This window comes from Nothobranchius furzeri, chromosome 12, assembly GCF_043380555.1.
Source record: "Nothobranchius furzeri strain GRZ-AD chromosome 12, NfurGRZ-RIMD1, whole genome shotgun sequence".
Taxonomy (NCBI): Eukaryota; Metazoa; Chordata; class Actinopteri; order Cyprinodontiformes; family Nothobranchiidae; genus Nothobranchius; species Nothobranchius furzeri.
Window position 1 is genome coordinate 7,316,818 of NC_091752.1, and position 12,832 is coordinate 7,329,649.

Genomic DNA, 12,832 nt, shown 5'->3' on the forward strand with positions numbered 1-12,832 from the left:
AAGGCATTGCAAAACAAACCAAACAGGTTTGCTGGAGCCATTCAGAAAGAGAAAATGTCTGCACAGCGAAGCACAAAGAGTTTGTTTTACCTGAGCTGCTCCTCAGAAACAGTCCGTCTGTAATGTTTAGGGTAGAATCTGTCCAGCACTTGTTTCAGCGTTTGATAGGATTTGCTTTGGCTTGATCCAGAAGCAGAAAAAGGACGACCAAAATCTCCAAACTCCACCTGCAAACAAGAATAAACATTCCTAGAAAAGGGAAAAACACCTTACGTGGCTTTTATTTAAAGCAGGTGTGCTACAAGCTTTAAGGGGTTTATTATTGGAAACTGTTCTTCGATCCTCTTTTTAACATATGAAACATTGTTTGGGCAAAATGGCCCAAGAGTCCTAATAAATGACCAAACACAACCCCAAGATAAAGACCTATAATGGAAAGGAAGGTTTGCCCCGCCCACTCATCTGGGACAAGAATATTAAATGAGCTGCATACTGATTGGCCAGCTTCCTCTGATGGATAAGACTCGTCCTGAAGCTAGAAACTCTGCGTACAGCAGCCCAGAAGGAAGAGCGGGATGTTCAGCTATCAGAAGGTCGCAGGTTCAATCCCGGCTCCAACCAGAGAATGCTGCTGTTGCTGTTGTGTCATTGGGCAAGACACTCAATCTGCCTTGGTGGTCGGAGGGACCGGTGGCGCCACTTTTTGGCAGCCTCGCGTCTATCAGAGCGCCCCCGGGCACCTGTGGCTACATCGTAGCTCATCCCCACCAGCGTGTGAATGGGTGAATGACTGTGTTGTGAAGGGCTTTGGGTGGTTGTAGAACCCTAGGAAGGTGCTATACAAATACAGGCCATTGACCACATACCATTTACAGCTGTGTTCAGTATCCAGATTACTCACTATGGAAGTAATGGATCAATCTGGCATTCATTCATAGTCTGATTATTCCCAGTACACCCTCCAGGGTGTACACCATGTACACATGTAACGTTCCAACGCCACTGGTGTGCTCCCACATTTTTCCTTGTTGTCTTCTTGACCAGCAAAGACGATTGCCGTTGCTCAGGCTAGCAATAGCAGTTGCTCAGGCTAGCGTTAGAAGTAGCTCGGGCTAGCAGTAGCACAGGCTAGTGTTGGCAGTAGCTCAGGCTAGCATTAGAAGTAGCTCGGGCTGGCAGTAGCACAGGCTAGTGTTGGCAGTAGCTCAAGCTAGCATTAGCAGTTGCTGAGGCTAGTGTTAGCAACAGCTTGAGATAGCATTAGAAGTAGCTTGGGCTAGCATAAGCATTAACGTAGGCTGGCTTTAACAGTAGCTTGGGATAGCATTAGCAGTAGCCCAGGCTAATGTTTTTCTTCAGTTTGCATTACCACGACCAACGCTTATATATCGCTGATGTTGATGTGGGTTGAGACATGCAAATGTAAGAAGGCATGTCTACGGCTACGTTCACACTGCAGGCCTTGATGTTCAATTCCATTGTGTGTGTGTGTGTGTGTGTGTGTGTGTGTGTGTGTGTGTGGCTGTTCACATTATGACTGAAGTGAAACTTCAAGCCGTTTTGGGCTGGAAACAGTTTTAAAAACTGTAAAACTATTTTAGTCCTTATTCCCGCCATCTTCCTGAATCATTATTCACTGAAAATGTTTCAGCATTAAATTAATTTACAGGAAACCCCCCCACCCTCACGGAGACCCAGCACCCCCATCCTCATGGAGGCCGAGACGGGTGGGACGCTTCGCTCCAGCAGCTCCTCCCACTCCCGTTCTCATGCTCTTCTGTAATTCCTAAACTTGCAGGATGTCTTGAATCCTTCTGTCAGCACTTCTCAGGAACACCAACACACTCTCCTCCACTGACTTAGTGACATAGAAGGCGGATTTAATGCGACATGAGAGTTCAGACTGCAGTCACATTCAAAAACATCAGATATGTATCAGAATCAGTACCACATATGAAAGTGACATGGGTCGGATTAGGAAAAAATCGGATCTGTGCTGTTCAGACTGTCATAAAAAAAATCAGATATGGGTCACATGTGGGGAAAAACTGGACTTGTTGCGCTGCCTGCAGTGTGAACCTAGCCTAAGCTTATGACATGTTAAAACAGGTTTTCTCAGATCAAACTATTTCCCAACAGCCTTTCCAATATTAGTAATTTAGATAGGAAAGCAAGTCAGAGGTGACACTGATTTTTTTGGTACATTTGATCTCCCAAGCTGCTGACAACAACAACAACAAGGAAAATGTGGTTTTGAGTTCTAGAACCCCTTTAAAGAAAACTCGTGTTATCCAGATGAAAAGGGACCTGTGCCAGCAGGGCGGCCATTTCTACAGCCAGTTCTTTGTTAACAGGAAAGTGTCCGGCGATGATGGCTTCGTTGGTCTGATACGCCAGCAGCAGCCTCTCCCGCTCTGACTCTCCTCTTATTTGATCAGAGAAGTACAGCCTGGAGATGGAAAAGCAAAGTGCAGCGATGATAAAACAGAAACAGGGAATGCAGATCAGCTGCTGCCATCCGAGATTTTTAAACGAGCTTCACATTAGAGTTCAGAAACAGTGGAGTTATGGTTGTGTTCCGGTACAAGCTGTCAGCTACCAACACGTACAACAGAAGAAAATATAAACATTTAATCCTTCTTGTTTCCCTGTTTATACGTATTCTTTCTAAAAAGAAAAACACACTCTCACCTGTTCTTGTAGGTGAGTCGGATGGTTCTGGTGTTTTCAGACTTCCCAGAGTGCAGCTCTTTCGAGGCCTGCTCCCATTTGGAGATGATGTCACAAACCTGCTGACGATACGAGACCGCTCAGCGTCTGCAGCCTTCCAAAAGTCACTCATGGAAATAAAAAACACCTTGATGTTTCCTAGCAAACAGTGCTCCAGGTGTCGCCCCGTGGGGTCGTCGGTGTACAGGCTGAAGCCAGAGAGGCCCGTTTTCCTCATCCCGGAGTCCTGGTTCAGGCGACTCTGGAACTCATCCACTGTTGTTGAAGCATCAAAGCTCACCACCTTCAACAGAAGGTCAAAGGTGAAAAGGTAGGGAGAAACTAAATCAGAGTCTCAGTCTGAAAGCAAACAAGGAAAATAGTTTAGAAGCAAACTAGGAAGTAATAAAACACTTTATTTACACTCACCTAAAGGATTATTAGGAACACCACACTAATACGGTGTTTGACCCCCTTTTGCCTGCAGAACTGCCTTAATTCTACGTGGCGTTGATTCAACAAGGTGCTGAAAGCATTCTTTAGAAATGTCAGCCATATTGATAGGACAGCATCTTGCAGCTGATGGAGATGTGTGGGACGCACATCCAGGGCACGAGGCTCCCGTTCCACCACGTCCCAAAGATGCTCTATCGGGTTGAGATCTGGTGACTGTGGGGGTTGTTGTAGTACAGTGAACTCATCGTCATGTTCAAGAAACCAGTTTGAGATGATTGGAGCTTTATCACATGGTGCTGGAAGTAGCCATCAGAGGATGGGTGCATGGTGGTCGTGAAGGGATGGACATGGTCAGGAACAATGCTCCGGTAGCCCGTGGCATTTAAACCATGCCCAGTTGGCACTAAGGGGCCTAACGTGTGCCAGGAAAACATCCCCCACACCATTACACCACCACCACCACCACCAGCCTGCACAGTGGTAACAAGGCACGATGGATCCATGTTCTCATTCTGTTTACACCAAATTCTGACTCGACCATCTGAATGTCTCAACAGAAATGGAGACTCATCAGACCAGGCTGAATTTCTCCAGTCTTCAACTGTCCAGTTTTGGTGAGCTCATGCAAATTGTAGCCTCTTTTTCCTGTTTGTAGTGGAGAAGAGTGGTACCCGGTGGGGTCTTCTGCTGTTGTAGCCCATCCGCCTCAAGGTTGTGCGTGTTAGCTTCACAAATGCTTTGCTGCGTTCCTCGGTTGTAACGAGTGGGCATTTCAGTCAAAGCTGCTCTTCTATCAGCTTGAATCAGTCGGCCCGTTCTCCTCTGACCTCTAGCATCAACAAGGCATTTTCGCCCACAGGACTGCCGCTACTGGAGGTTTCTCCCTTTTCACACCATTCTTTGTAAACCCTAGAAATGGTTGTGGGTGAAAATCCCAGTAACTGAGCAGATTTTGAATTACTCAGACCGACCCGTCACCAACAACCATGCCACGCTCAGAATGGCTTTCTCTCCCATTCTGAGCTTCAGTTTGGAGTTCAGGAGATGGTCTTGACCAGGACCACAACCCCTAAATGCACTGAAGCAACTACCATGTGATTGGTTGATTAGATAATTGCATTAAGTAGAAGTTGAACAGGTGTTCCTAATAATCCTTTAGGTGAGTGTATGTGGTTGAGAATGAGTATGAGCCACAACTCAAAAACACCCAGACTAACATCAAAAACATTTTGAGATCAATCTTTTAAATGTTTCTTGCTTCAGGTGTTCTGAATTTATTCAGGAAATTCCAGCTTCATATATTTACTCATCTTTGCTCGGGACTGCTTTCCTGACTCCTGGTCCTGAATTTTGACCAACCTGATTAAGTGTGAAAACACGAGCTGTCGGGTTACAAGCTGATGTTTCACGCAAGCCTCAGAACACCAGGAGGAAGTGTGTTGCATTAACTGAATTGAGGTTTTCCTTCTCAAATCTTTTTCTGCTTTTCCTCAAAACTCTCTGTTCTCTTCGCACTCTGAAATGGATTCTTCATAAAACACGTCCACCTCTGGAGGTTTGAGCTCCTTCCCTCTCCTCTCCAGGATTTTTCCCTTTGCTCTTAGATTGAAACCAGTTGATCCTGCCAAAAGTCCCCCAGCCAACAGAAAACCAGATACAATGCTGACTAATGAGCTTGTCACAGTCTTGTTTTGGGTGCGCTTGTTTTATTTACATACTCACCTGGCACGCCCAATGGAAGAAAATACATGGGTGTGTGGCATAGGTGGCTTAACAGAGGAATTAACCCAATAGCATACCTTAAAGGGCGAAGTCCATACGAAAAAGAGCCATGGTTACGAACTGTAACCTCAGATTCTACGAGCATAGGCGCAGCCCTTTAAGGCGGCGGGCCTCACAGGTTCTCCACCAGCCCTTAGAGTCCTCAATCCCTTTTATACCGACTAGAGCCCACCCACTAAGCCGGCATGCACTTAAAGCTCTTCAGTGATTGGTGGATTAACAGAGGAAGTTACCAATATATGATGTCTATGGGGTGTGTGGGGTGCTAAACGTTTGCCAGTGGGAGTCTTAATAAAACGAGCGTACCCAGAGAAGACTGACAAGCTCATTGGTCAGCATCATATCTGGTTTCCTATTGGCTGTGGTGCTTTTGGCAGGGTGAGAATAGGGGTAATTAAATATCTGATAAAGTTTTTTTCCTATTTTCAGGTAGGAGAATCTGTGGATTCATGTTTCCCAATCCTCATTAGAAGAACTTCTCCTTCATGTTTAGTGTTTTGGAGATTTTCTACCACAGAAAAGCCCTGAAGGTGTCTGAAACGTGCCTCTCAGCATCAGAGGAACATGCAGGTTTCTGCAGAAGTCCCTCAGCTCTAGGGTTCATCTTTGTCCTAAGCGCCCCCTTGTGGTCAAACATCAAATAGCTTGAGAGGCCTCTGTCTTTCCAAAATGCATTTAAGGAGTATTAACTTTAATTTTGAGGAAGTTTCTGTAACACTAATCCAAGGATTGGCATTTTCAATCAAATTCTTCATCACTCATCCATTTTGGAATAATTCCGCTTCCCGGGGGCACAAGCGTAGGGTCTGGTGTGTCGTGGTGTTGCACCTCTGACGTGCAGATACCGACAACTCTAGAAACAGCATTTGTATTAGTTCCACAAAAAAGAAGAAGGATTCTTGGTAGAAGGTTAATTTTATTTTTGAGTTTAGAGTTTAATCATTAAATTTGTGTTGGGAAATTTGACCATTTTAGTAAATAAATCCAGAGTGACAGAAAACACCTTCAGCCTTCACCAGAGCCAGAGAGCACCTACACCCCACACACTCCACGTGAGACGTGTCATCACAAGCTTTTATATTATATTTACATTTCATCTGATTCCAATGAGAGTTTTTAAAAACACTTTAATCCTTTCATCTTTATTTCTGGAAACCATGAAAACAGAGAAGTGTGGAGCCGTTACACAAACGCACTTCCCCCATTGGTTCTGTTTTCCATGTTTTCAGTTTGTTTATACAACTCGTCGCTGACGGGAATCTCTGTCTCACCTGGGCGTGACACCAGTGATGACATCATGGGTAAAGCCTCTAGTGAAGGAATAGTTCAGACCTTTTTATCTCCGGCTCTCTTAGGAGCAGTTGGTGTTTCATCACCGTGTCCTTCTAGGTGACAGCTAATAGTAAATGGAATTTTGTTTTTGTTGTTGTTGTTGTATGAAGAACCTGTCCACCTGCATGGTGATGAGACATAAACAAGAGGCGGACCGTCTGAGCGGTTCCCCCAAATGTGTGATTTTAGACTCAAACATGGGAAAGAGACATCTTAGATGTGCTCCACGCAGCTTTCAGGTGTAAAAGCGCTTTGCAACAGGAGTTTGATGCTAAACAGCAGAACTGGACTGGATCGGGTTTTATTCTCGTCACCTGATACGTGTTGTTGAGAAAGTGAACCGGGACGCTGAAGGGCAGAGAGTGGTGGTAGGGATTCCTCAGAAGGATGGACAGGATCTCCATACGGGACGGCCTGGCCTGCCTCTCCCCCTTCTGCTGGGTCCGCTCCAGCGAGCGCCGACAGTAGACCACGTACTTCCCAACCTCGGTCCTGGGAATAACACGGACGAGAGCCCACAGCAGGATTATTGTGGGGAAAAGTCAAATTAGCCAGTTCGGTTTTTATTTCTCTTAAAATAAATGACTAAAAATAACAAAATAAATGAAATAAACATTTTTGAAAAGGATATTTACGTTTGAGCCTCTGTGGTGGAGGTCAAGGTGGAGTGGCTGTGTATCAAAAAATCCTAATTGCATTCTTATTGTCTTCTATATTATTACTTTAACATTAATAAGCTCATAGTTAATAATACCTCAAATAATTTATTATTATTATAACTGTAATACCATTAGCATAAAGAATAATCATACAAAATATTACTATTTATATATTTTATTTATAACATTTTTGACAAAATGTCAAAGCAAATTCCTTATATAATATTATTGTGCTTCTACTTGTTAAAAGTTATTCAATATCATTATTCTTACAGTAGCCTATATTATATTATATTATATTATATTATTTTACAGTAATATGATATTATATCATATTATTATAATATGATATGATATGATATTATAACATATTATACCAGTAATATAGTATAATATCATATCATATATCATATCATATTATAATAATATAATTTAATATGATATGATATATCATATTATATTATATTATAATAATATAATATGATATATCACATCATATTATAATAAAATAATTTCATATGATATCATATGATATCATATCATATTATAATAACGTATATCATATCATATCATGTTATATTATAATAATATAATTTGATCCCACTACACGTTTGTACCTGTATAAAGCAATAATTTATCAGCATATAGTATTATATAGTTGATACAATTCAGATCATCTTCAAAACATCATCCCATGCCCAGGGACATATCTAAGCATTTTGGGGGCCAAGGCAAAGTAGACCCCTGCCAGGTATTTTAGGTTGAAGTGCTATCTGTTCATATATTAGACTTTTTATATTTGCAATAAAGTCCAAAAGTGAAGAATTTATGTTATTTATTTGTTCAAGCTACCTCACAGAAGTGATCTGTTGTTAAAAATTTAAATAAAAAGGTAATTAAATAAAAAATTAGGAACATTCTGGAACCGTTTCTTCCTTTTCTTAATTTTATTTCTTATGTATTGAAAGTATCGGATCAGAACTCGGTATCGGCAGATTCTCAAAATCTAATGGCTCGGACTCAGGGGCAAAACCACCTGATCCAGACATTCCTAATATCATATTATATTATATTATATTATATTATATTATATTATATTATATTATATTATATTATATTATATTATATTATATTATATTATAATATATATCATATCATTTCATAATATATTAGCTTATATCATATATCATATCATATTATATTATCTTATATCATATATCATATTATATTATATTATACTATATCATATCATATTATATTATCTTATATCATATCATATATCATATTATATTATATTATAATATATCATATCATATTATATTTGTCACGATGGTCGACTGGGTACGGGAGTTGAGCTTGGTAAGAATGTTTGATGTCTGGATTATTAGGTAGAGAACTCTGATCATGGGTTTCAATGAAACGATGACTGAGTGAAGAGCTGGTGCGGCGTCTTCCATATATAGGCTTGGGTGTGACTGGGAGAATGCCGGGAGTTCCCGCGAGGAGCATGCTGGGAAATGTGGTCCCAGATGGAGGCCGGTTAGCTGGGAGAGGCCGGTTCGGGGGCTTGGGCTCTGACAGGACCCCCCGGTCCAGGGACGGCTCTAGAAGTCCCAGGGCGACCTCGGCGGTCCCAGAAGTCAGAGACAAGGGCAGGGTCCAAGATGGTTGACAAGATACTGTCAGCCCCGTCCCCTGCGGTGAGCGTCCAGGATGCGCCAGACGGTGTAGATGGGCTCACTGTCGAGGAAGCGGGCAGGCGGAGGCGCCGGAGGCGGAAGGAGGGAAGATTCCACGTAGGGCTTGAGCCGGGAGATATGGAAGGTGGGATGGATGCAGAGACTCGCAGGCAGCCGCAGCCGGTACGTGACCGGGTTGATGACCATTTGCATGGGGTAAGGCCCAAGGAACCGGGGAGCGAGCTTCCTGGACCCGGCACGGACACGGAGGTCTGCCGTGGACACCCAGACTTTATCCCCTGGAGCATAGGAGGGACCAGGATGGTGTCGGCGGAGATGTTGGTGAGAGTAATGGGCGTTAGCTCGGGTTATGGAGGCCCGCGCCTTTATCCAGGCGTTCCTGCAGCGCCTCACCAGGGATTGAGCAGCCGGCACCGCAACTTCGGGTTCCTGGTGGGCAAAGACCGGGGGCTGGTAGCCATAACAGACTTCGAACGGGGACATCAGAGTGGCAGAGGAGGTGTGGAGATTGTGGGATAACTCAGCCCAGAGGAGGTACTTAGGCCACTGCGAGGGTTGGGCCGAGACAAAGCAGCAGAGGTACCGACCCAGTTGTTGGTTTGCCCGCTCCGTTTGGCCGTTGGTCTGCGGGTGATAGCCCGAAGATAGGCTGACTGATGCTCCCAACAGATGACAAAAAGCCCTCCAGAACCGGGCTGTGAACTGGGGACCACGGTCCGAGACCACGTCGACAGGAAACCCATGGAGACGCACCACATTCTCCAGAAACAACTCAGCTGTGCGTCGGGCCGAGGGGAGGCCCGGAAGGGCGATGAAGTGAACAGCCTTAGAAAACCGGTCAGTGACCGTCATGATGGTATTAAGGTCGTTGACCGGTGTGAGTCCTGTGACGAAGTCCAACCCCACATGGGACCAGGGGCGGCTGGGTACCGGAAGAGGTCTGAGGGTACCAACCGAGGCCTGGTTGGATGTCTTGGATCGGGCGCAGACGTCACAGGCGCTCGTATAGTCCTTCACATCCCTCTCCATACATGGCCACCAGAGAGCTCGTTTGAGGAACCTAAGAGTTCGTGAGAAGCCTGCGTGGCCAGACAGGCGGGATGAGTGGGCCCAGGACAATGCCTCACTGCGACAGGCCGTGGGGATGTAGAGCCAACCTGCGGGGGTCTCTGGAGGCGCGGGATCGTCCCGAAGGGCATTTTGGATAGCCTCCTCTAGTGGCCACCTCAGGTGGGCCAAGAAACGGTGCTCGGGGAGGATAGGTGCCGGCTCGGACGTGGGCGTTGGATGTGTGAACTGGCGGGAAAGGGCGTTCGCCTTCTGGTTCTTTGTCCCTGGGCGGTAGGCGAGATGGAATTCATAGGGCTCGAAGAAGAGGGCCCAGCGGGCCTGGCGAGGATTGAGCTGCTTGGCTGATCTGATACAGCAACTCTTTGATGACTTGATTATTATTATTATTCTGAGCTACTACAGCAATCAATTTCCCTCTGGGATTAATAAAGTATTTTTGAATTGAATTGAATTGAATTGAATGTGAGTCAGGTTCTGGTGGTCCGTCCAGATGGTGAATGGCTGAGTGGTGCCCAGAAGCCACTGCCTCCATTCCTCCAATGCCCACTTTATGGCCAGCAGCTCGCGATCCCCTACGCCGTACTTCTGCTGGGTGGTGGAAAACTTCCTGGAGAAGTAGGCGCAGGGATGAAGCCTGTCGTCGGGCCCGGCTTGGGACAAGATGGCACCGGCGCCGACATCCGAGGCGTCGACCTTGACCACAAAGGGGACTGCATGATCCGGATGGCGGAGGATAGGAGCCGACGTGAAACGGGCGACTAGGTATTGGAAGGCCCGAACGGCGTCTGGAGTCAGCCAGAACGGTTGGCCGGGAGGGCTTGGTCGGGTGAGAGAAGTGAGAGGTGCCACAATGGTGCTAAAGTCCTTAATAAAATGGCGGTAAAAGTTGCAGAAACCCAGAAAACTCTGCAGTTGTTTCAGGCTTGTTGGGAGGGGCCAGTCTCTCACCGCCTGGACTTTCTGAGGGTCCATGGTTAGTCCTTTATCCGAAATCATGTAGCCCAGGAATGATACGGACCGCTGGTGGAAGGAGCACTTCTCGCGCTTACAGAACAGGTTATTGTCCAGGAGCCGGGTTAGAACAGCGCGAACATGGTGGAGGTGTTCGGCCTCGGACTTGGAGTAGATCAGGATGTCGTTCAGGTAGGCAAACACCCACTGTCCCAACATGTCGTGGAGGACATCGTTTATGAGGCGTTGAAAAACTGCGGGGCTATTGCACAGCCCGAAGGGCATGACTTGGTACTCCCAATGACTGGTGGGTGTGATGAATGCGGTCTTCCACTCATCTCCAGCTATAATACGGACCAGATTATAGGCGCTCCGGAGGTCCAGTTTGGTGAAGATCCGCGCCTGGGAGATGGCGTCCAGAGCAGACGTGAGGAGCGGCAGAGGATGACGGTCTTTGACTGTGATTTTGTTCAGACCTCAGTAATCGATACAGGGGCGGAGATCACCCTCCTTTTTCCTTACAAAGAAGAAGCCTGCGGCACCCGGGGAGGAGGAAGGTCGGATGAAACCCTGCTGGAGGGCCTGGTCGATATAATCCTCCATGGCTCTGGACTCGGCGGGAGAGAGAGAAAAAACGCGCTCCCGGGGTGGACTGGTTCCTGGTTGCAGCTTGATTTCCATGTCGTACAGGCGGTGAGGCGGCAGCGTGGTGGCGCACCGCTTATCGAACACCGCAGCCAGGTCCCGATAGGGCAGTGGCAGATTGGGCAGTGTTGGGCCGGGGTCACCGTCCGGGCGGTCTGGCATGGATGGAGGAGGAGAGAGGTGGGCCTGGCACTGGGTCCCCCATTCCAAAAGGCGGCCCTGGGACCATGAAATCCGGGGGTTGTGGAGCCAGGGAAATCCCAGGATTAGAGGAGAGGAGGGAGCACATATGATCAGGAACTGGAGGGTCTCTCGGTGGCCTTGGACGATCATCTGGAGTGGCTGGGTTCGGTTTTGGACCGGATAGGGTTGGAGGGGCCTGCCGTCCACCGAGGTCACTGGCACAACTCTCTCCAAGGGGGTCATGGGGATCCGTAGGCGCTTAGCCAGATCCATGTCCATAAAATTGTCAGCGGCCCCCGAGTCCACCAGCGCGTGCATCTGAAGTGAGGTCTCACCATGAAGGAGGGTGACATGAAGAAGGAGTCGATTTAAAGGGGCAGGGGTTGAAGGTGACCCAGGCTGAGCGACCCCGATACTCAGTGGGTTCCTTTGTTTCCCAAGCGTAATGGACAGTTCAGAAGTCTGTGGTGGGAGGAGCCACAATAGGCACAGAGACCCTCGCGCCACCGTCGCTGTCTCTCCTCTGGAGGAAGGTGGCCTAATTGCATGGGCTCATCAGCAGAAGCGGGTCCGGGAGCAGGCATGGGGGAACGAGGAAGAGGTCCAGGTGCCCTGGATGGGCGAGTGAAGGGCTTGGGCCGAACCAGAACCCGCTGATCCATGCGCAACGCCAGATCCACCACTTCATCCAGGGTCTGGGGCAGTTCCTTTCCCTCCATCTCGTCACGGATGTAGGTCGCCAGTCCCTCCAAGAAGAAGGCTCGGAGGGCAGAGTCATCCCACCGCAGCTTGGCGGAGATGGTGCGGAACTCCGACGCATAAGCGCACATCGTGCGCTCCCGCTGGCGGAGCTTTAGGAGTTGTGCTTCTGCTCCCACTTCGCTGCTGGGTGGAACAAAAGTCTTTCGGAGGGCGGACACAAAAGCAGCATAGTCATTGCAAGCCGGTGACTTGGAATTATAAAGCGCAGCGGCCCACTCAGCCGCGCGTCCGGAGAGCAGGGAGGTGAGATGCGCCACCCGAGAGCGCGCAGTGGGGAAGCGTCCTGGCTGGCACTCAAACTGCATGTCGAGGGTGGCGAGCAGACCGTCTGGGCTCCCCGTCTCTCCATTCCACCTCTCCGGGAGACTGAAGTGCGGCCTCTCTGTTGGTGGAGCAAGGGCTTCCTGCTGGAGAGCATGGAGGGCTGTGGATAAGTGCAGGATGAGATCGGTCTGGGAGGTTTATTTGGTGTTGAGCCGATCGATCAGGGTGTGGAGCTGAATGAGTTCAATCTCCATTTGCTCCATCTTTCTTTTTATACGATCAAACTCTGCTGGATCTACGGACTCAGTCATCCTGTCA

At 47.3% G+C, this 12,832-nt stretch overlaps 1 protein-coding gene across 1 annotated transcript in view; it reads right to left on the reverse strand.

Moving 5' to 3' along the window:
* Window positions 1–12,832, reverse strand: part of plekhh2 (pleckstrin homology domain containing, family H (with MyTH4 domain) member 2) — a 61,375-nt gene that overhangs the window by 8,077 nt on the left and 40,466 nt on the right. Inside the window, exons 22-26 of the mRNA XM_054749925.2 lie at window positions 6,594–6,771; window positions 2,858–3,013; window positions 2,692–2,789; window positions 2,308–2,449; window positions 91–227 (exon numbers count right to left, since the gene is read on the reverse strand). Coding sequence (XP_054605900.2) covers window positions 91–227; window positions 2,308–2,449; window positions 2,692–2,789; window positions 2,858–3,013; window positions 6,594–6,771 — 711 coding nt within the window. The remainder of the gene's footprint in view (window positions 1–90; window positions 228–2,307; window positions 2,450–2,691; window positions 2,790–2,857; window positions 3,014–6,593; window positions 6,772–12,832) is intronic.